This window comes from Microcaecilia unicolor, chromosome 5 (genome assembly GCF_901765095.1).
Source record: "Microcaecilia unicolor chromosome 5, aMicUni1.1, whole genome shotgun sequence".
In the NCBI taxonomy this organism is placed as follows: domain Eukaryota; kingdom Metazoa; phylum Chordata; class Amphibia; order Gymnophiona; family Siphonopidae; genus Microcaecilia; species Microcaecilia unicolor.
Genome location: NC_044035.1, coordinates 102,002,639 through 102,026,431, shown reverse-complemented (window position 1 = coordinate 102,026,431; position 23,793 = coordinate 102,002,639). Strand labels below are relative to the sequence as shown.

General features: G+C 39.5%; 2 protein-coding genes across 2 annotated transcripts in view; one reads left to right on the top strand and one right to left on the bottom strand.

The window, feature by feature from the left end:
* The window catches only part of CTNNA3 (catenin alpha 3), a 1,864,538-nt gene that overhangs the window by 894,701 nt on the left and 946,044 nt on the right, over positions 1-23,793 (top strand).
* Positions 1-23,793, bottom strand: part of LRRTM3 (leucine rich repeat transmembrane neuronal 3) — a 323,005-nt gene that overhangs the window by 299,091 nt on the left and 121 nt on the right. The window contains 2 exon segments of the mRNA XM_030203128.1: positions 21,993-22,807; positions 22,810-23,523. Coding sequence (XP_030058988.1) covers positions 21,993-22,807; positions 22,810-23,523 — 1,529 coding nt within the window.

Here is a 23,793-nt window from a genome sequence, read left to right as displayed (position 1 = left end):
CTGCCTCAGGTACAAACTTAGATTGTGAACCCTCCTGGGACAGAAAAATATCCAATGTACCTGAATGTAGCTCACCTTGAGCTACTACTGAAAAAGGAGTGAACAAAATCCAAATAAATAAATAAATAAATAATACATCTGATCTGTTCCTTAAATGGACAGTGGAATACACAACTCAGCACAGGGGCAGTAAGCTGCTGAATACTCAATTTCTGTGGTGATATGGTCTCATTTTTCCTTCCCCTTTAAAAGTGTGACCAGAAAAGGGAGGAGTGTAGCTGTGACATCACAGGGATTTTGAGTCAGTCCTAACCAAGAAAAAAAAAAAACAGAGAAAGAGAAAGAAGGGTCAATCAGCTAAGTCTTCATGTAGCCAAAAAGGCTTTCAAAAACAGATGCGTTTTTAGTAGCTGCTTGAATTGTTGAATGTCTTCACACAATCTCAGGTATCCGGGTAGAGCATTCCACATGGATGGGGCAGTGATAGAGAAGGCCCGCAGTTTTGTCTCAACATAATTATATGATTTAGCGGAAGGTAAACAGAGCTGATGGGACTTCTCAGATCTTGGTTTATATGATTGCAGGGTATTTTGAAAATAGGCTGGAACATTCCCAAATATACGTTGATGAGTCAATACAAGAGTTTTGAATTGAGCTCTATCTGTTACCAGGAGCCAGTGTAATTTAATGTTGGAGTAATGTGTTTAGACCTTGATATTCCAGTGATCAGTCGTGCAGCTGCGATTCTTGATGAAGATATTCCCAGAAATAGAAAGTTACAATAATCAATCTTTGTCAGTACAAAGCTCCAGGGCCACCAAGAAGTGGGGGCAGGGGCAGGCAAAATTCCCCAGGCCCAAGCCTCCAAGCGGGGCCTGGCACCGGGGTCTCTCTCTCTCTCTCTCTTTCCTGCTCCTGATGGGACCCAGGTGATCGTGTCTTGACAGAAGCAGGAGAGAGAAAACTCCAGCGTCAGGTCCCCCTCTTGGAGGCTGGGGATCAGCAGACAAGGGCCAAGGCCTCTGGTTTGTCTGGTACGAGTCCACGCCCAGGCCCACCAACAGAAAAGGTCTTCTTCCAGCGCTGCTCTTCATTCTGCCGTATCGCCTGCCTAGCTGTTGCTTTTCCCTTCAGGCCACGCATGCTCACTTTTGAAACCGAGCATGCGCGACGTGAGAGAAAAAGCAGCCACAGGGGAAGGCCATGTGGCAGAGTGAAAAGCAGCACTGGAGGAAGACTTCTGCTGGTGGGGCCTTGGGATCTCCACGCTGGTGGGGCCTTGGGATCTCCACCAACCAAGGTATTTGCAGTTGCGGTGATCCTGGGAGGGCGGCAGCGATCCTGGGTAGGGTGGTGGTGGTGATCTTGGCGGGAGTGGTGATGATCCTGGGGGGTGGTGGCCCTGCTCCAGGCCCAGCAGCCCTGCCCCGGGCCTGGCTCAGTCTCTTGATGGTCCTGCAAAGTTCTGTACAATCGTCCAAAAATCAGTATGTTCACCTCCATAAGCTGCTCATCAGCCCAGGCGAAATATCAAAGTTTTAAATAAACATACACATAATTCAGCTGGCAGTGGTCAATGCTGAAATAACACTCATTGATACTGGCTGAATCAGCCAATCAAGACAGCACAGCATTAGCTAATATGTTCAGTTTGCAGGGGAGGGAGGGGCAAGAAGTAGGCAGGTTAGAAAAGCAAGTTGTTGTTGACCTTTTGCTTCTCCTCTTCAACTGTCATGAACTAAGGGGAAAGAAGCCAGGATGCAAACTCTATCTTCTCCTCTCCTGCACTGACAATTTTTTTTCTTTCTCGCTCTTTCTCTGTCTCCAGACCCAAACACTCTAGCTTCAACCTCCTTATCCTTTCAGTTACAGCTGCAGAAGAGCATGTTAATAAAATGTTTTTAGTTGCTATATTATTTTATCTTCTATATTTATTTTTTTTTCTTGAACCTTCTTCAGTTTCTTTCCTGTCATATTTATTTCCTTATTTTCTAGCTTTAATTTCTCTAGACTTTATTTATTCATATTTCTCTCATCTTTTGATTTCAATGTTTCCTTTTTTTGTCATTCACTCTGTTCTCGTAGCCTTTCCTCTAGATTTCCCCACCTACAACCTCTCATTACTTTTATTTCATTCCTATATCCCATCTATTTTCCTTTTTTTTAGTTTTTCTTTATCTTATTTGCACTCTTCTATTCTCCTCCACCCTCTCTCTCACACCCCTCCTTGCCACTCCTCTTCACATACTCACTCTTGCTCATCCTTCACTTTCACCTCTTACCTTCCTTTTTCTTCTGCTGCATCCCACCGTATCTTTTCCTTACCACCCCTTTTCTTTGTATATCTTTAACTGCACCCCTCCTTCTGTCTCCTCACCATTTTCTTTTTGTCCCCTTCTTCCTCTTTCAGCCTACCCCTTCCCACAATGATTTTTCTCTTCTACCTCATATCCATCTCTTTCCTTCCTTCTTTTCACATCCTTACCTTTCATATTTTTCCAACTCTCCATTATCACCCTTCTCCTCTTGCCTTCTTTTCTCCACCATCTTCTTCTTTCTTTCCTAATCTCTCTCCTTCTTCCTTTCCCCTCATGGTATCCTTCACAATTTTTCCCTCCCATCCTCTTTTCCTTTCATCTGCCCCTCCCCCCTTGTAATATCTTTGTCACTTCTCCCTTCACTTTTTAGTTTCCAGGCCCCCTCTGCCTACTCTTTTCCCATGGTAAGCAGTATAAGCCATGGTGTTGCTGATCCCTGCAGTTTCCCTTTCTCTTCTAGATGCCCACTTCCACTTTGAAACAGGAAGCATACCTGAAGAAGAAGCAGGGGACTGTGGGAATCAGCAGCACTGCTTGTGCTCTGAGTCCTCATGGTCTGCATTATTAGGATAAAGTATTTAAACAATTGAGAAACAAGTAAACAACCCTGCATAGAGTTCCCGAAGGTAATATGTAAACCACCTCGGTCGTATCATAGAAAGACAGTACATCAAGAATCTAACAGACATCAAAAAACCCAAATCTGCATGAGGGAGTCTGGGTTTTCTGTCCTATATAAAAGTCTAAATGGTGTTGTTAGGTCTTCTCCATCAAAGTTAGTGGGAATTTATCATACCACAAGCAAAAGAATTTTCAAAGGAGCTTTGAGAAAACAGTTGAGGTTCATCTGTCTAGTCATGCTTACGAGACCATATCTTAACATTTCAGTATCTATAATTCACTTCCCAGGAAGGTGCTGCTCTGCCAAGATCACCCTAATAGCAAACAGGAAAATCACCTATGAAATCACAATAAACCCAAAAACTAACACCTAAAGATCTGCTAGCCTCTCTCATTGTGACTGATGAGGATTAATGCAAAAGCGATTAGGGAAAATGGGAATAGTATTAATGGGAGACTAGCTAGGAAGATAATAATGTTCTCTAAAATGAAAACTTGTGACTGCTTCAGTTTTGCAAAAGAGCATATAGATTACCTAGAAGACTTAGAATAATGCCTTCTGGACAGATGAGTCTAAAAGAAAACTTAACAGTCATAATAGCAAGCTTTTTCTTTGACAAAAAAGTAAAACAGTGCCTTCCAAAGAATTTCTTTCTTTGAAGCACAGTAGTAGAGGTGTTTATAGAGCTCGTACTATCCAGGGGGATGACTTCCAGAGTAGGGAGTGCTCTATCTTGTCTCAGCCACAACCCAATATGCAAGAATGATCAGAACCATTGTCACGTCCTAGAGGAAAGATTCTAAGGCAGAAAGTTGGGTCTTTGAGAAACCATAGACATCAATTTTCTGGTAAGGGGTGTAGCTCAGATGTGTCCCAGTTTCCCTGGGTTACCAAGCAGTATATACTAGAACCAAAGCAAGGCTAGAGGGAGGAGGAACACCCATATGTATCTTGGAATAAGCCTTCAGCTAGGTAGAAGGAGGGCAGCCTGGAGCTATTTGCCCTGAACAGCCTGAAGAGAGTATGGAAATAGCAATGCCTGAGGAGCCTGGGGATTAGCTGTTGTCTGAATCTGAATATATCAGCTACACTGATGCAGGGGCTCTATTTCGAACCACAAGGTATAGAAACCTGAAGGGAATAGATTGAGTTCCAGTTGTGGATAAGGACTTACTTGCACTTTAGGGATGACAGCTATGAGGGCGGGGGATAGTGCCCAGTTAATGAAGAAAACTATCTCAACAGGAGGTGCTGTCAGGGGTCTCAGGACTACCCAAAGTGGAAAATACCCCAAACCACAATAAGAACTGAGAAGAGTATAAAGTGCTTCAGTAGAGTAAAACACAGCAAGGACTTTCTTTATATTTAAATGAGAACAGCAAAGCTCCGAAAAGCCCTGGATTGAGCTGAGATCCAAAGGATTGGATTGCATTTTTTTCTACTGCCTCATTTGCATATGCTGTGTGTGATACTCAAACGTTTAGATTGTATTTCTGAGAGTAATCCAGACCACAGTGGGCATTTTAGACTAATGCAAACTTCCTCTATGAATCTCTAATGTGTCTGGTGCTCTAATTTGTGTGCCTGTTTGCTCACCCTGAGTGAGAAGGATAACAAGAATCAAGACTTTGCAGGGACGGAAATGGATTTTCATCATAGGCCCAACAGCGCTCCCACATTAAGTCTGCGTTATCCAGTTAGCATATGCTAATGCAAATCTGCTAACTGCATAATGCCTCCATGCCTATTCCTTGCCCATGACATGCCCCATCCTGAATAAATAACCTGCAAAATAAATAGTGCGTGATTAGTTTGTGCTCATAGGTAAATTACTGCTTTAACATGTTTTGCAACATGCTTCCCCCCCCCCCCCCCCCCCCCCGTATTAAGCATCTGCTAGCACTTAATGCGGTATAATAAAAGAGCTCCTTATACAGTTGGAGTCTGTAATGTTTAAAAAGTATTGTCAATCAAGTTTTCTTATTAAAAACAAATTGTACATTAAAAAATGATGTAACATGTACTGACATGAAGTTTGAGATTAAATAAACTGTAAATTCACTCAGTAATTTAAAATACATGAATCTATTCATTATTGTGTACATTTGATTTAAAAAGCGGACAGTACATAATTTACTTAATAGAAAAACTCTTTTCCTTTATCGTGGGTATGAATTATAAAAACCTGTATGTGCATATGTGGGAGATAGCTATACATACAAAAATAAATCCATGCGCTTTTGATGTGTCAAATCAGTGTTGTATATTTACTTATACCAGCATGAAGGTTGAGATTAAATACACTGTACATTCATTCAATAGTTTCAAAAATATTAATGACCTTAATTATTGTAGGCATAAGATTTTAAAAGCCATCAGTGCATAATTTAGTTAATACAAAAACTCTTCTCCTTTATCGTGGGTATAAATTATAAAAACCCATATATGCACATGTGGGAGATAGCTACCCACATAAAAATAGATCCATGTGCTCTTGATGTCTCAAAACAATACTATCTATTCAGCTCCTTTGCCACAGGTATTAAATATGAAACAACATAGTACCTGCTCAGTGTGTGAAACATAAAAATGTTTCAATGAATGCCTATGGATCCACTTAGCAGTTTTAAACAGTACAATATGTTTATTTTCTAATCAAAAATCTCGTTGTGCATGCATGATTAGGAGATTGTCTCACAGGCTGAAGCGAATCCATGTCCTCCAGGCTGAAGCAGATCCATATGTAATAATAATCATCAATTTATACAAGCATTTTTATAATGAAAAAAGATGAGGGGAGGGATAAAGGGAAAGGGGACGAAAATGGAGGGGATAGAGAAATGGAGGAAAAGGAGATAGGAAAACAAAAAAAGGAAAAGAGGGAAAGAGGTGGGAAGAAGAGAGGAAAGGAAAAAAGAGGGACGGGGAGAAAGGAGGGACAAAGGAAAGAGGGGGAAGGATGGGGAAAAGATGGAAAAGTAAAAGGGATAAGAGAGAAGAGGAAGAAGAGGAAAGACAAAGGAAGAGGAAAGAAGGAAATAAAGGCGAAGGGAGGGGTAAGGAATATCAAAAGGGAAGAGGGAGCACAAGGGGTAAAATGTGGAGGAAAAGAGAAAGGGGAAAGGTAGAAGAAAGTCTACTAGAGGAATAATAGGTGATGGGGAACAATAAGGAGGGAAAAGGGGGAAGGAGAGGGAGGAAGGGAAGGGAAATGAGGAAAGACAAGAAAGAAGAAGAGAAGGGAGAAAGGAAACGGGAAAAGGGAGAAGAGAGGCGCATAAGTTGACTGAGAAACAGGGAGTCTTCATCATGGCAAGAGTACATAGAATCTATGAAATAAAAATTTCAAATCTAGTTCTAGAGTAATATCTTTTGAAAAAAACAGAATCCAATTCGTAAATAAAATGTTATTCCTCATGCAGAAGAATGGTGGAATCTATATTGATATGCTTCAACTAAACTTAGTGAAATGTTGTGGTAGGCCTCAAGTGAGCTGTTTATACAAATGCAGTCCTCAACTATCACCAAGCTGAAACATTTCTGCATGGAGGAATGGATCCATATCCTACAGCAGTGGTGTGGAGGCACTGATTAAATAGGTTCATGAAACATTTGAAATTTTTGCTGTTCAATGTACTTTCTCACTAGTGACTAACTGAAGAGTTCACATACTTATTCACAATTGGATACCTATTTGTTCAATCTCTTTTGTTTAATAAATAATCCTTATTTAATTGGTTGTCATGGACTAGGATTTAATCATATTTTGAATATAAATTGTGCTAACATACCAATTATCCTGGGGGTTCATAAACTTTTCTAGGGAATATATGTAGACAGGAGAGAGATTCTTGCCGCAAGCAGAAGTAAATTCCAGTAAGACATCCTTTTATGCTAAATTACAGGATGTCTGAAGAGTTTAGAGTCAGTATTAGGAGTCATGAGGGAAAAGAATATCTTGAATACCCCTGTATAGAGTCTGAATGGTCTGAATGGTGCAAAAGCAGCAGGAACATTCCCGTAGCATTTTGAAACTCTTGCTACCTCAGTAAATACAGATTCCTATTTGGTATCTGAAGCATAGGAGCCAACTTTTCAAAATTATTGGGGGTGCTAAGCCCAATGGAAATAACCCCTCCCTGGACACATACAAGGAATTTTCTCAATATTGGGGATGCTCAAGCACCCACAGCACCCACAGACCCGGCTCCTCTGAAGTGGATTTTAGGGTCTACCTATGGTTCCTATCTCTTGAAAGTTCAATCTGTTATCTTCATCAGCCCATAATAAGAGTCTTGCCTCACAATTGGGAAGAGGGTGACTAGGTGATAGGTGGACTAACACTGGTCAAATCCATGTTGGAAGGTAATTTTCTGATCTTATTTAGTTTAGCTCATTCTTTTTTTAATAATAGTTCAAGGTGAGTTACATTCAGGTACTGTGGGTATTTCCCTGGCCCCTGAGGGCTTACAATCTGATTTTGTACCATCAAAATTACAATCTAATTTTGTACCATAGCTAATAGAAGGTTAAGGGTTCCTTTTACTAAGCTGCGGTAAGAAACTAGCACATGCTTACCACAATTTAAAAAGGCTTACTGTGGGATGCGCTGAGGTGTCCCGCAGTAATTATGCAATGCGAGCGTGAAAACTACATGCTCAAAAATACATTTGATTTTTTTCCACAGAGAGGGTGTGTCAGGGGGTGGAGAGTGGGCATGTCTGCACTAATCAGTAAGTGTGTCTGCATTACTGCATGCTAACTAATTAGTGCAGGATTAGCACGTGAAACCTTACTGCCTACAAAATAGGTGTTGGTAAGTGCTCATGCTCTAATTTTTGCTAATGCCTGTAATAGCCGTGGACTAATGGCAACATTAGCACATGCTTATAATAAAAGCGTGTGCTAATCCACTTCCAGTACTTCCAGTACTTATGTGGTAATTACAAAAAATATAGGAGGAAAAGACCTCAGAAGCCCCTAGTGCTCAGTGCCAATGAACAGACAGTTTACCACTAAATGGGCAGCTGCTTAATCATAGATCAGAAAAACCTCCTTATTTTCAACTTGTGTTCTATTCACACTTGCATTTTTTTAATTTTTTAATTTTGCTTTTAAAATAATAAATCACAAGTAAAGCACTTAGTTCTAGCGGGCCCGACGGGGACCCATTTCGTCCTCCGTCTTTGTCAAGGGAATTGCAATATCCAACGTGCCAGCATGCCATTTGTCAGTAGAAGAATGAGGAGATGTTGAATATGGGAAAGAAAGGAAAGGGAGGAGAGAGTGAGGGATATGCTGACTATGGTGGGGAGAGAGAGAGTAAAATGCTGACTGTGGAGAGGGGTTCCTTCAATATAGTTCCTCTCAATGTTCTCAGGACCGTGGAAATTGCTGATGTTTTAGAGGAGCAACATATCCTATGCCCTGCCTCTCCCCAATGCACTGCTGTCATTGACGATGCCAATATCCTGAGAGCGCCATGGTTCCTGTACCCAAATCCATTTCATATCAGGTACTTATTGTCAAACCAGTATTACCACTAGCCAGAAAATATCCCGGAAGCCCATCTGCTGATTTAAACAGCTCACCCATGTATGTCTGGTAGACTTCATAGCAGCTGTTAGCATTGTATAGCTGCTCAACACCCACCTTCTATCCTACCCCTTGCCCTTATACCTTAAGGTCTCTCCAAGAACATCTCTATTGAAACATCTGAGTATCTAGGGAATTTCTGCCCAGTGAGTGCCCATAACACAGCACAGGATCATGGATCCAACAGCTGCTTTTCTTGTCATTCCCCACTGCCAACCAGCACACTGCCAGACCCTCTAAAGAAGATGGCACAAGCCTGACCCCAGCTGAAGAGTTAGAGAATGAAGCTGAGGCAGAGACTGCTGGGCCAATCCACCATCTCTACCTCCTCCTTCACAACCGTCCTTCACAACTTCCTCCACCCCTCTATCCTGGCCACCCATCCTTGGCCACCTTACTGTACCAACCCAGGAACAGAAAGACAACAATCAGGAGGTGGTGTTTTTTTTTTTTTTTCTGACAGCAAGGAGGTCCCTGGCCTCCTGCAAACTTTATCTTCTGCCCCTCATGCACCAAATGCAACATCCCCTGTGGCATCTGAGGGTACAGCTCAGTCTGTGCCCTCCAGGTACTGTAGGAAACAGGGCACTAGTTGCATTGGTGCAGGAGATTATCAGGTGCCACAAAGCTCTAGACCAGAGGCTAAGGGGCAAAAAGGAGCACAATGAGAGGATGAAGGACATTCTAGGACACATGCTGGGTACCCTAGTGGATTTGGCATTTGCCATTAAGCATGCTAGCATCATCTAGATGTCCTCCTCTCATGCCCCTTAGTCCAGCCAGTTTCTTTCCAATATCTGTCTTTCTCCTCTCTCTCTGGGACAGCCCCTTCCTCCCCTTATAACCCCTCATATCCTCTGAAAATAAATGCTTGTTTTGAAATAAATGTTGAAAGACATTGGTCATCACAGCTGTCAAGTGTATTGTTTTCTAGTAAACGATTTCCCACTCTCTCTGTCATATCCATATGCAGTCACACTGGTACACAGACCCTACTCTAAAGCAGAAATGGAGAGAAACCCAGGGGACATGAGCCAATACAAATGTACTATAGGTCTGCCCTCTGCTAAGTGGTCACTCAGATCCATTATGCCACTCCCTTATGGAGCTCATTTCTGCCCTGGTTCATACGACCTTGAGCATCGAGAAAGTTACAAGTTAACTTCTGTACCCTCTATGATGGTAGCAGTACACAGAAAATATCCATCACCCAGGTTCAGAGACTGATATTTTGTGTGGTGCATAAACCCAACAGCAGACATACTGCAGATTTCATCAAGGTGCAGGGTGAGGCTGCATACTATCCCTCCCTTTCTTTTGAACTTCAGGTAAATGATTTGTTTTAGAAGGCATTTTTCAAGCTTAAACATCTTTAAGCTTATTCAGTCTTATTTCTTTGCTGATCATTTTGCTCTTTTGATACAGAGCTTAATATTGTCACAGCTAGACTATTGTAACTCATTGTATTCTGGAATGTCAACTAAATTAGTGAGAAAAGTTCAACTTATACAAAATCTGCAGCTAAATTGATTTATGCTTATAAGATTATGGAAAGTGCCACTCCATTATTAAACTACACTGGCATCCCTTTGGAACTAGAACAACATTTAAACTGGCATGTTTTGTATTTAAAATAATTTGTAGTCAGTTACCTTTAAATTTGGCTAAATTGATTACAGTTGCTTGTTCTAGGAGAAAATCTTGTTTGACAGATACATTTTATTGTACTTTATAACATTTAAAGTTGTACATTTCGAAAAAAAAAAAAAGGCTTTAGACTGTTCTTTTCTTCTTTAATTTTTGTTGTAACTTAGCATTTATTGAAATAAATGTAAACAAATACACTGAACACTGTAACAATGAATCAAACAGCACAATAGAAACCCACCCTTCCCATCCCCCAAAACAAAAACAGTAACAACAACAACAAAAGGCCACAGGGTTATAAATTTAAATAACCACTTGTGGCCAAGCTTATCTACTCAAGTACAAAACGTATTTTTGATCCAACTTCTCCTACCTGGGCAGCCAACTCTGGAATACCCTCCCCAGACCTATCCGCTCAATCTGTGACTACCCTTCCGGAAAGCACTAAAGACCCATCTATTTAAACAAGCTTATCCAAATGACCCAGACTAATATTATGAACCCATCTACTCCAGACTAAATCTCCCACCTTCCTCCCTTCCACATCACCTATCTTTACCTACTTATCTCTTTTATTACTGTTATATTTGTTATATTATATTGTTATAATGTTCTTCCCATTACTATGTAAGCCTCATTGAGCCTGCTTTGAGTGGGAAAGCGTGGGATACAAATGTAATAAATAATAATAATTAATAGCTGTTAGGTGTTCCATGGAAACCTCTTAAGCCATGGTCCCAAAGAAAAGGGTCCATAGGACTTCCACTCCATAGCTATCATAAAGCATGTAGCATAAATGCCACATTTCAAGACCTTGCAGGAGGGGTCAAGGTCAGAAGAAAAATAATTAAGAAGACAACCTCTGGGGTAAAAGGTAGTGACAGTCCCAAAACCCCAGATCTGTCCTCCAAAATTTTACAACCACTGGACACTCCTACCACATATGTAGCAAGGACCCAGGAACACCACAGTTCCTCCAGCACTCTGGAGTGCCAACTAGTCCCTGACAATGAAGCTGTAAGGGAGTGACATACTATCACAGCAAAGGTTTCAAGGCATTTTGTTTAAGTTGAGTTGATATTGAAAAGGAGTGAGATAACTGCACAATATCCTGTCATTGTTGTTCAGTAAAGGTAAGAGCAAGCTCCGAGGACCATACTTCCATATATGGGAGCATCGAGAATCCGTAGTCTCAAATTATCTTATAAAGTGCAGATATTAAACCTCTAGAGAATCCAGGCTGCAACCAGAGACCCTCCAAAGGATGATTTTACAAGACACCACAGCTTTATATAAAATTGAAGACAGTGTCTAATACGCAAATACAAGTAAAAGTCAGACTTGGTTAAGGCAAACTCAGAACACAACAGGGCAAAAGATTTAAGGAGGGCCACTGACATTGAACTGTATGGGGAAAACCAACTCTGTAGTCTCCCAGGAAGCCAAAGCCACTTCAGTTGAGGCACATCACCCCCCCCCCCAGGAGCAAGGAAAAGGAGTCACCCAAGACAGCCACCTGTCCTCCAAAACACTACAAATCACCATTCACCACATCTGCAGAACATGGTGCACAATAGGATTAGCAATCTCATGATACCAAGCTAAAGCCCATGACCCCTCTCCCCTCACCACCCCCTGTCCACCACACCCGCAATGGCAGAAACCCCATGAGGCTGTACCCACCAACGTCCCAATGAAAATACAAGCAAACAATTTCTGAAGCCAAAGTCTGCAAGACAACAGTATAGCATAACAGAACCCACTCACACTGTTCCCCACACACAATTCATTCACCCTCCAAACACACACACACCCAAATAGCAAAGAAAGCTTATATATATATATATATATATATATATATATATATCAAGAATAGTATCGTAGGTGCAATTGAGCAATGTAGGAACAAATATATAGGACATCTAGCATTGCTAGCAGTTAAAAAATCTCACATCCACCCAAATAGCAAAGATATGATATTCTTGTTCATGTATGCACTATATCTCCAATCAAACAATATAATAAAACATTTAAACAGGACATCCAGCATTGCTAACAGTTAAAAAAATTCTACAAATTGAGTAGTAATTCATTCCCTCCAAGCTCCCCTTGTTACCCAACAGAGAAAACAAAAACCTCAAACCCAAGACACCCAAACAAATCAGGTCTTCCAAGCCTGCTGAACTCCATCCGATAATCTAGAGAATTTACACACATCACATTATAGAATACGCTTAGTTCTGTGTGAAAATACTATTTAATGCCAATTAGTGTCAATAATTGCTTGTTTAATGGAAATTATTGACACTGATTGGCATGTTAATGCAATTGTGTGGGCAAATCCTGAATATGACTGGATTTTTGCACACAACTTAAGTCATGCTATATAGAATCCGGGTGAGTATGTTACATGCAAATTTATTGCATACCACTTTAGACCTTTTGGAATTTAGTAGTTTATAAAATATAATATGTCAAAGCACCAGCCATATCATGACACAAGAACATGGTCAGATGTTATCTGTACTGTGAGTCCACTCCACATTGAACATGTAAGGCCTTACCATTGCATCATTGTAACCCCAGCACTTACCACAGTCCCCAGTATTCCACGTTGCACATATATCAGCTTTGTGAACTGGGTCCCAAGCTAACAACCACTGAACACCCTGCTCTACCCAATCATCCAGACCTAATGACACACAGGACATACTGCTATTACTAAAGGAAATATTTAATTGGCAAATAAAAAGGTGGGAACCATTACATGGCTGTGTGCAAAGATTAAATTAACATTAGCCTTTGAAATTGATGTGCTCACTGCTATGTATGTTCTCAAAGAGTCCATCCCCATTGCAACCCAAATCAATTAAAATGAGACAGGTAAACAATCTGGCTCCCCTGCCTGCTGTTTATCCTTTGTGAGCAACCCTAACAGCCCGGGAGATGGAAGCCCTTGCACAATGTACATAAGCCCTGCGATGTCATTTTCCCAGTGCAATAAATGTAGCTACAATTGTTAGGGCTAATAAAATGGCATGTGAGATCCTATAAACAACTGCAACATTGCATTTCTATGGGTGTACATTGCCATTCCTGGGAAAATATCCACGTATAGACTGGACCATCAGCACACAGGAAAGACATATCCTTTGGACCCTGAACACATATACACCCTCAATATTCAAAACTATTTAACTGTCCAGGAATGGCTCCTGGCCAGTTAAATAGTGTTTAGGTGCCTAACCATGGATATTCAGCAGGCAATAACTGGTTATCTCCCACAGAATATACTGATTAGTGGCTAACCAATTATATTGTGCAACATAGCCGGTTAGACATGGATATTCAGCACCAAACCAGCTATGTTGAGCAGTCAAAATAGGCCACTTACATAGCAGGCTTATCTTTGACTGCTAAAAAGTTAACTGGTTAGTGCTGAATATCGGCATAGCCAGTTAACATTTTAGTGGCCCAAATAAACCTGCATGTTCAAAGGCAGTCGTAGGAAATGACTCAGCATTGAATATCTAGGTTTAATGTTGGCAGTGGACATCAAATGCGCTGCCCTCTACCAGCGGAATATCGGGCCCATGGTAACCAAATCCTTGCCTACATGGCAGAACAGGCCACCTTATGTGAGCAGGTGCCCAGAGTCGATAACCATGCCACATGCTATGCCCCCTTCTCATCCCTTTCCCACATACTGCTACTTCTACTAGGCTACTCCTCCCCTTGAGTGGAGGAGTAGCCTAGTGGTTAGTACAGTGGACTTTGATGCTGGGGAACTGAGTGCAATTCCCACTGCAGCTCCTTGTGACTCTGGGCAAGTCACTTAACCCTCCATTGCCCCTGGTACAAAATAAGCACCTGAATATATGTAAACCACTTTGAATGTAGTTGCAAAAACCTCAGAAAAGTGGTATATCAAGTCCCGTTTCCCTTTCCCTTCCATCACTACCCCAAACATGCCCCCTTTCAAGGCACATACATGAGCCTGGTTTGCTGTTATAAAATACTGCTGAGCACATTTCCAGTTTTTGGCGCACTCTGATGTCAATTTTGCATGAATGGCACTTACCACTTTTAGATGTGTCACCTATATGGTTTTCACTCCTTTATCTATCAGCATGTTGATCCTATATACTATTTTTATAACACTGCAGTCTTTCAACAAAAGACAGCACATTAGACATCCCAATTCTCCTGGACATTCCTTCACTAAAAAAGATTAGGGCCCTGCCTGTGTAACTCTATCCCAAAGAAATTGTGGACAATAAGAAACTACTTGTTGTAGAAAGTTCTGCAAAAGCCTGGATGTTCTCTTTAGCTTTTAATTAATTTGCAGTCATTTTTAAACTTTTGTTAGAACATGATTGTATTATTTGTATTGCAATGTCACTTTTGATTAATAGTTTTTTTTAAATCATTTAATTAACATTCTAATATGCTATTTGTATTTTCTACTGAGTTAATTTCATCCTTTATGGCTTATATTTTATGTTTAATGTATTGTAGTCCATGTAGAACCTCCTATTTTGGAAATGGCTTAGAAATTAAATAAACAAAAATGAGCAGTACGGGTTCATGCCTGCAATTGGCACAATTTGACAGTGACATAGGCCTATCCCTAGTGACTTACCACTTTTATGTAATACTTAAGGCCCTGTTTACTAAGCTGCATTATAGGTGCATTAGCGTTTTCAACGCACATTAACTATGTGTGTTAACCGTGTATGTGCCTACACTATCCCTATAGGCGCCTACACAGTTAGTGTGCACACTAATTGTAGGCACATTAAAAATGCTAACGCACCTTAGTAAAGAGGGCCCTTAATTTCTTGTTCTAAAAAACAGATTTAGGTTAATAGTTCCAAGGTAATACACTAAGGGAGGGCTGGATTCAGTTAATGATGCTTAGAGATCAGCACACAAAAAAAGCTCTTAGCATTATTCTATAAACAGTGCTCAAAATTAGGCACCATTTTTACAATAGCTCCAGGAACCGTGACTACTTTTATGTGCGATTATTTATACCAATGGAACCCTACTGTAAATCCCCATGCCTAAATTAGGCACGGATCCCCCTTATTCTATAACAGTGCTCATAAATTGTGAGAACACCACTGATCAACCCATGATCCTACATAGCCAAGCCACCTTTTTGGAACCATGCGTAATATTGATGTACGGATCGGGGCACATATATATACGTGCCTAAATTTTAATTGATGCAAATTAGCATAGATAATTGTTAGCACCCAGTTATCAGCACTAATTGGCTCGTTAATCACATTGTATACACAATTTAAAGTGCCATTTATACAATCCAGGGGAAAGGGGATAATTCTATAAAGTGGGCACCATTTACATGCCAAATACCAACGTATATACATGTATGCATACACATGCATAGGAGACAACTTTTCAAATTTATTGGGGGTGCTAAGCCCAATGGAAATGACCCCTCCCTGGATACATATAAGGAATTTTCTCAATATTGGGGGTGCTCAAGCACCCACAGCACCCACAGAGTCGGCTCCAATGTACACATCTATGCATAAATGCCAAAAATCCACCTAAGCACTATTCTGTAAATATGTACATATCTTACTTAGCATGTATTTGACAAATTAACATACAAATGAGTGAAGTTTGGGTAGAGTATAGGTAGGAAATACACTTCCACACACAATTTATAGAATACAATAAGTTACACACATCTATGGCATTTAGGCACGAGCATTTACACGAGGTCTATGACTGGCATAAGTGCTTGTACCTAACTGCATATATACACATGTATACCCAGTTATGTTAGTATTCTATAAATGAAAGTAGACAGCTATTTCCTTTTAAAATAGGCTCCCTTTTGGCACCCTCTAAGCAAGTAAGACTCCGTGAGTAAGTGTCTTGTTATAGAACAGTGGTGAAGGAAAAATTCTAGAAATATGCCAAGATTCATAATGCTTACAAAATCCACATCTGAACATGAGTTGAAGAACAACCTAATCAAATAAATATACTGTATATAGACAGATTGAAACCTTTCCAAAATCATTTTAGTCTATCAAAGTGATTGGTTGAGTCTTTTCTTAGTGTAGAGCACATAGTTTGATCACAACGCTAACACCTGAGCTTAAGAAAGTTCTGATGTCTGAAACAAATGATACTTGTCTAGAACATATTAATAGTTTTTTGTTAACTTTAATAAAGAATATTTAAAGAGAAAATCATTACCCCCTCCCTTTTACAAAGCTGCACAACAATACCGACACAGCCCATTCACTTGGCTGTGTTGGCATTACTGCACCACCAGCCTCTAACGCGGCTTTGTAAAAAAAAAGGGGGGGTAGTTAGCATTATTGATGTGCGTAGGGAAAACAATTTTGTTTTCTTTTCAGATTTTTGGCTTTTTTCCATAATTTCTGGATATTTATTTTCAGTTTCAAAAGTCCATGTTAAAAGCAAAATGTTTGATGCACATTAGAAACCTTTGATGCATAGAAATCGTGTTTTATTACATTGGTTAACCAAGTTTTCGTGCACACTAACTAGAGTTACTAACATGTACTATCATGTTACCATATGCTAACACAGGACTAGATTCTATTTATCACACCTAAAAAATTGTTGCCAAAAAGTAATTCGCCTAGGTGTATTCCATAAACTGCATCTAAATTTAGGTACTGTTTATAGAATATGCACAACACCAATTTTCTATTACTATATTTAGGCACGCCATGTACGCTAATGAAAACCTTGTGTAATTGCCGATGCCTAAATTATACATGGAATGGGCATATCCTATAACAGTGTGCATAAATTCTAGGAATGCCTATGACCTGCCCATGGCCATGCCCCCTTTTCAGATCCGTGTATTAGAATTTACACACATCACTTTATTTATTTATTATGACATTTCTATCACACATTATCTCGAACAGAATTCAAGTTCAATGTGGCTCACAATATAATACACAAGACATTTGTGTGTATAAATTCTAATTAATGCCAATTAGTGTCAATAATTGCTCGTTAATTTCACTTATCGGTGCTGGATGGCTTGTTAAGCTAATTAAGTAATGTTTACAAATCCAGAATACAATCGCATTTACGCTTGCAACTCAAGTCACACTATATAGAATTCGGGGATTAATGTGCATAGAGGCTTTATTAGTAAAGTGCATTAGACAATTAAAATACAAATCATCAAGCATTATCTGCTACCGTACTAATGGTGTAATCACTTTTGCATTATTTTTACTAATAGCAATCGCTAACAAGTGTGTTAAAAGGCATTTTGTGTTAGAGGGTGAAACTAGGTGGGGCATGGGTGGAGAAAAGGTGTGGAGAGTATATTACAGTTAGTGTGTGGCAACTATTATGTGCTAACTGACAATTTTGCAGTTAGTGTGGGTTCACAGCGCCTCCTAAATAGGAAGTGCTATGTGAGTGCACACTAACTGTAACCAGGATACTGAGTGGTACCTGACATTTTAACGTGTGACCTGTAAAAGAAATGTTGGACATGCCCTCTAATAGGTGCCATGTTCTCACATTCATTTCTTCTGTTAATGCACCATAATTACAAAATTTAACACAGTCGTTAGTAGTTAGGTTCCACTGCATAAATCGGGACCTGTAGTAAAATAATGCACGTCGCATACATTAGCGCATACAAACACATTAGGTCACATGAGTAACTCTGTTAATTTTTTTAAAGCACACTAACAAAATGAATATGCACTAATGAATGCACATACCTAATTATCATAATAAGCTAGCAGTCACCTTTGTTATACCACAATCCTAGACCTTGAAGAACATTTATCTATCATTATGTAACAATTTAGCGCCCTTTGTCTGAAAAAACTTTCTACCGTTTCTTTTGTTTTGCTAACGTGCCCAAAAAATGGCATATAACTAACTTTGCTGAAGTGAATCATTAATATTTGTTAAAGTAATGAGAACTAAGAACAGATGTTCAATGCTGTTAAACCAAAGGAATGTAAGCCAATTGGTTTGCTTGATTGACTGGCAGCTCATCTCCAATTTTTCTGTGAGATGGTATTATTACATGTATTTAAATTGCAAAAAGCTATCATACCACTGACTGGGTAAGTCTTCCATTTTTCTTTTGTACATTTTGAACATTTTAAAGGAACCAATTTGATGCAGTTTGCATCAGGGATGCCTTATTGAGCATCTTCTCCCCTCCCCCCCCCCCCCCATCATGAAGGCAACCCAATCATGATGAGCAAGAATTTCAAAACATAGCTGTGTCAAAAGAGGATCTCAGAATTTCAAATGATGCCAATGAAAGAGCATCTATATGCAAGTTTAGAATTCTTCAGATCTTGCAACTTTATTTAAAAACATAATGCATAGAACCAGTATGTGATTATTCATTGTTCTGGAGCAAAGTGCTTAAGCACCTCTCTCAATTCCACTCAACGCTGGAAGGAGAAGTTTGATTCATGAATCTAATTGAATTCACACAGTATGGCTTAACCGTGAGATCATCACAGATTAGACTCAGATCCTGTTATAATGAAGAAACCTCTGGCAGAACAAAAGACATGAACAGGTTTAAATATACACAAATATAATTTTAAATTTTCCCATTTTTTCCTGAATTCATGCTTTACCTATAATAAGGCAGCATTTCTCTTCCTCCAAACACGGCGAGTTGAGTTCATGCCAAAGAGCTCAATTTTTGTCTCATCTGACCACAGCACCTTCTCCCAATCACTCTCGGCATCATCCAGGTGTTCACTGGCAAACTTCAGACGGGCCGTCACATGTGCCTTCCGGAGCGGGGGTCCTTGCGGGCACTGCAGGATTGCAATCCGTTATGTCGTAATGTGTTACCAATGGTTTTCGTGGTGACAGTGGTCCAGTGCCTTGAGATCATTGACAAGTTCCCCCCTTGTAGTTGTAGGCTGATTTCTAACCTTCCTCATGATCAAGGATACCCCACGAGGTGAGATTTTGCGTGGAGCCCCAGATCTTTGTCGATTGACAGTCATTTTGTACTTCTTCCATTTTCTTACTATGGCACCAACAGTTGTCTCCTTCTCGCCCAGCGTCTTACTGATGGTTTTGTAGCCCATTCCAGCCTTGTGCAGGTGTATGATCTTGTCCCTGACATCCTTACATAGTCATTGCTGTAATTTTTTATTACCATTTTAACTAAGTATAGTGGAAGTGTTTGGCAATGGATTTGTTACTAATGTTTCTAGAGACAGCAAGATTAGATGACAGTTTTTCATCTACTTATTTAAGACTGAAAAATACCTACTGTACCTGAATGTAATTCATCATGAGCAACAATTGAAAAAGGCATGAGCTGAATCTTCTCCCCTACCACCCCCCCCCCACACACACCCCAAAAAAATTTCGAGTAGATTTTTCATTCCAGATGAGTATGACTTATCATAAGTTTAGTTTGCAGTTGATTCTACAGGTACATAAATGGCAGGAACAAACTTTAAATATAGGTGATAGTATGCATAACATTCTTGAAAAACAAAAAAAACCTCTCCATACATTGTTTGAGTGTAGCACAATGGGCTACAACAGGTGGATTTCTTTTTTTTTTTTTTTTCATTTTGAAAATCTTCAGGCTTAGATGTGCATATTAAATCTATCTTCAATGAATAGGTGAGCCAAAAGAATAGTAGGGAGCTTGCAAAAGAAAATGGGAAAAGTATGCTTCATATGAAATCTATTTTCCTCTGTTTAACTTAGAGAATGAAAACAAAAATTTCTGACATGTACACAACCCAAAAAATCAGTAGCACCCCTTTTTCATTTGTATAATTTATTTCAAATGCAAAGCGTTTGGAAAAAAGCAGACCAAATCTAATGTTTCCTTGTAGAATGTTTTGATGTTTTTTTTCTTTAAATAAGCTGTAATGCTGCATTATGGCATTACAATTTAACATCTGCCTAAGCTGCCATATTGAAACTAATACTAACAGGTTGTAAAGACTGCCATCATTGTATGTTGTATGGTGCCAGTGCAAGAGCTGAGTATACCAAAATTCTCTATTCCATTTTACTCTTTGATTGTTAAATTATCAACACTGCATTACAGTTAAACATAAAATGTGAATTATTAGCAATTTCTTCAGATGCTGTCCACCAGGTTTTATGCCTTACCTACACATTATAAGATCATGTCATGTATTTCCATTTATCTGAAATTAAAATTTGAAAAATCCAGAAACTCATTTTCTTTCTGTAATTTACTACAAAAGAACCATCTTTTAAACAAAAACATGTATTCCTGTTTGAACAAAGATATACAGCTTCCCCAAAGGAATTAAACCAACAATGCAGTTTATGAGATTGCATACAGATTTCACAGTCACTATTTGAAAGGCAGAGCTTCTAAGGCTAATTCAAAACAAATAGTATGGGGGCTCTGTTATTAAAGCTTTGTTTCATTGCTTACACAACTGAAAATGCTGGGGGATGATAATCTGGAGCAAAACTAGTTTAAGCCCTTTAATATAAAGTGCAATGCTGTGGAAGTGTAAAACTTTGACTAGTTTCTTTAATACCTATATACCTGGATTATGAACAAATGTCAGGGCTTGCTATCCATAGCACACTGGTGGATGACTGTGCATTAAGCAATACCTAGGAGTCACTGAATTGTCAGAGGATTTAAAAAAAAAAAAAATGAGTAGAAATCCTTTCATAGATTTCACAGGAAGGAACCCTTATGTATGTATTGCATACTGAAGGGATCTTGTTTTCAACATTAACCAGGGCTTTGCTCTTTACTGTTTCAATCTGGTTTCTTACTGTAGCTTTTGAATATTTAAGAGGTAAACTGTTTTATTTACCATGCATGGAAAGCTACAATAGCCACCTAATGGAAACAGCTGATATATATATAAGAATATACATTGGAGGGCCAAATATTAGAAATGTTAATTAGCATCCAAAAGAAAAGTATGCAGAAAATAGTCTTGACTTTATTAAAGGACGTTTATGAGTGCCTCTGATAGCATCAAAATATTTTTTGCATCTCAGTAGATGACCTGAGCCTGACTAGTTCTTTGATAGGAGGCTGTGTGTTTCAGGAGAATTTTAAAATACTAAAACCTACCCAACTGTCTGAGATCAGATTAAAAGATCTCAAATAGTATAGGCATGTACTCTTAAACTCTGCAAACCTTACCCTGATTGCTAGCACAACAGAACAAAAGTTTGTATATGCTACCTTTTCTTGCATGCTTCATTAATCCTTTATTTCATGGATGTTTTAAACTCACTGGATGACAGCAGTCGATTTCCTTACAGAGCTCAGTATGAGACCATTATAAAACCATTTAACAGTGCATTTTGAAAATGATTGCATTTTTCATTCTATGGAGCCAAATAATTCACAGGCATACGCTATTTAGCAAAAATGCAGTGGTAACCCCTAGTATTTTAAAATGATGCAATGCAACCTCAAATCCACTTTCCAGAGAACCTGGCAACAGATGTGGGTGAAAATGTCAAACTAAGGTTTATGGCAGAAACAAAGTGAAATAACGGTATTATACTATTAAAGGGTGTCTACAGTAGACATTTTATTCAACCAAAGACTATTCATATTGGTTGTTGTCTTTAAATTGCAAAGAATAGGCTCATGCATGAGAGGAAAATAACCAAGTTTAGTAAAGTGTAATGTAGGAAGGGCATGAAAGCACTAAGGCAGTAGCAAAATAAGTTCCCTTTATAATCACTAGAGTTCAATAAAGCACTACTGTTTCCCATCTATGTTATTTTATCACAAAGGTTCATACCTCACACTCTCTGGAGCCTGACTTGTTATAGGTGCAGGGTCCCGTTCCATTCAGCAGCATCTCACTGGTTTCAGTGTTTGTGGGTTTGTAATCTACATAAAACTCCTGGGTGGTGGGAGTCATTTGCTTCAGTGACTGCCTTTTCTTTTTCCTATGCCTTCGCATGAGGGAACGCTGCTGCAGCTGTTTTATGCTGGCAGGGTAACGCTTCCATGAGACATAGATTACGAGCAGGATCACCAGAACAGACAAGAAGAGGGCCACGCTCCCTGCTATGATTTTATGGAAGGAGATATGCTCTATGTCATGCTCAGGCTCTGAACTGGATTCTGTGGTTCCAACGGTAGGGGGCAGGGAGGGCTTGCTGTCATGTTTAGGCCTTGTGGGTTTTGGTTTCAATGTTGGCTTCGGGCCAGCTTTTGTTAATTCAGCCCTTTCCGTTGTACTTTTTCCACAAATGCTGTAGTTTTTCACTGCATCAATCACGTTCACTCCTTGCAGTTCTTTGGGGCTTGCACAGATAATTGTGTTTTCCCTCAGCCCTTTAAAACTTTTCAGCCAGTTTACCAAGGAGCAAATATTTCGACTGCATTCCCAAATGTTGCCTGTGAGGCTGATGTCACTGAGAGAAATCCAGGAGTCCAAAATTTCCTGCCCAATAAACGTGAGCTTGTTGGAATCCAAATTGAGCCGTTGCAAATTGGGCACACACTGAAACACACTGGGTCCACTAAAAGCTTCTATTTCGTTGCCGGACAAATCTAGCCTTTGCAATGAGCTCCAGGTCCAAGACATGGTTTGTCCTATCAGACTGATTTATTCCACTGTAAATACAGGTTCTGAAGACTAACCAGCCGTGGGAAAAGTGCCAGATTGAGCTTGGAAAATTGATTGTGTTCCAGGTGAAGTTCTTTTAACCTGATCATGCCAGCAAAGACATTTCTTGCTAAGCTCCGGATACGATTATATCCTAGGTCCAAAAGTTCCAGGTTGCGGCAATCTTGAAAGATTCGCACAGGGATTGTTCTGAGAGCATTAGATCGTAAATGTAAACTCTGCAGCTTTCTCAAGCCTCTGAATTGCTCAGCTCCCAAAGACTGCAGCTGATTATACGATAGATCCAGGTTCCGCAGATTTGTCACAGGTCTGAAGGTATTGTTGATAAAATAGGAAATTCTGTTGGAACTGAGGATCAACTCTTTTAGTCTACGTATTCCATTAAAAGCATTTTCATCGATATTGCTGATATGGTTATGGTCAAGGTACAGCCAGGTGAGCTGGTTCAAACCTTTAAATTGATTATATCTGAGTTTTTGCAGACTGTTATACCGAAGGGATAAACCTATACAACCAGCTGATATACTTGAAGGTATCTCTTGTAATTTTTGAGATTCACAATACACCATTTTGCCTTCACACCTACAGCCCTTAGGGCATCCTCGTTCAGCAGTAGAAAGCATTGTCAGTAATACAGTAGGGGCTATTACCAGTGCTACAGCTGATCCGCTCAGTAGCCTAATTACATTGAAACCTGGAAATAAAAACAGCTTTGAAAAGTTATCCCCCCCAATTAATAAGGCAGGTTTTTTTTTTCTGTGTCATGCCAGTAGATGCATTTTAATTAGAAAAGTGTGAACTTAACATTCATTTTTTCTGATATTTTGAAACCTCTCTTTAGTATGCTAGAAGAAACTACATATACTGAATTGATTACCCACTGACATATTAATCATCACAAAACAAGTATAGGATATGAGAAAAATAGCTAAAACATAAGCTCTCTATATGGTGTGTCTGTGTG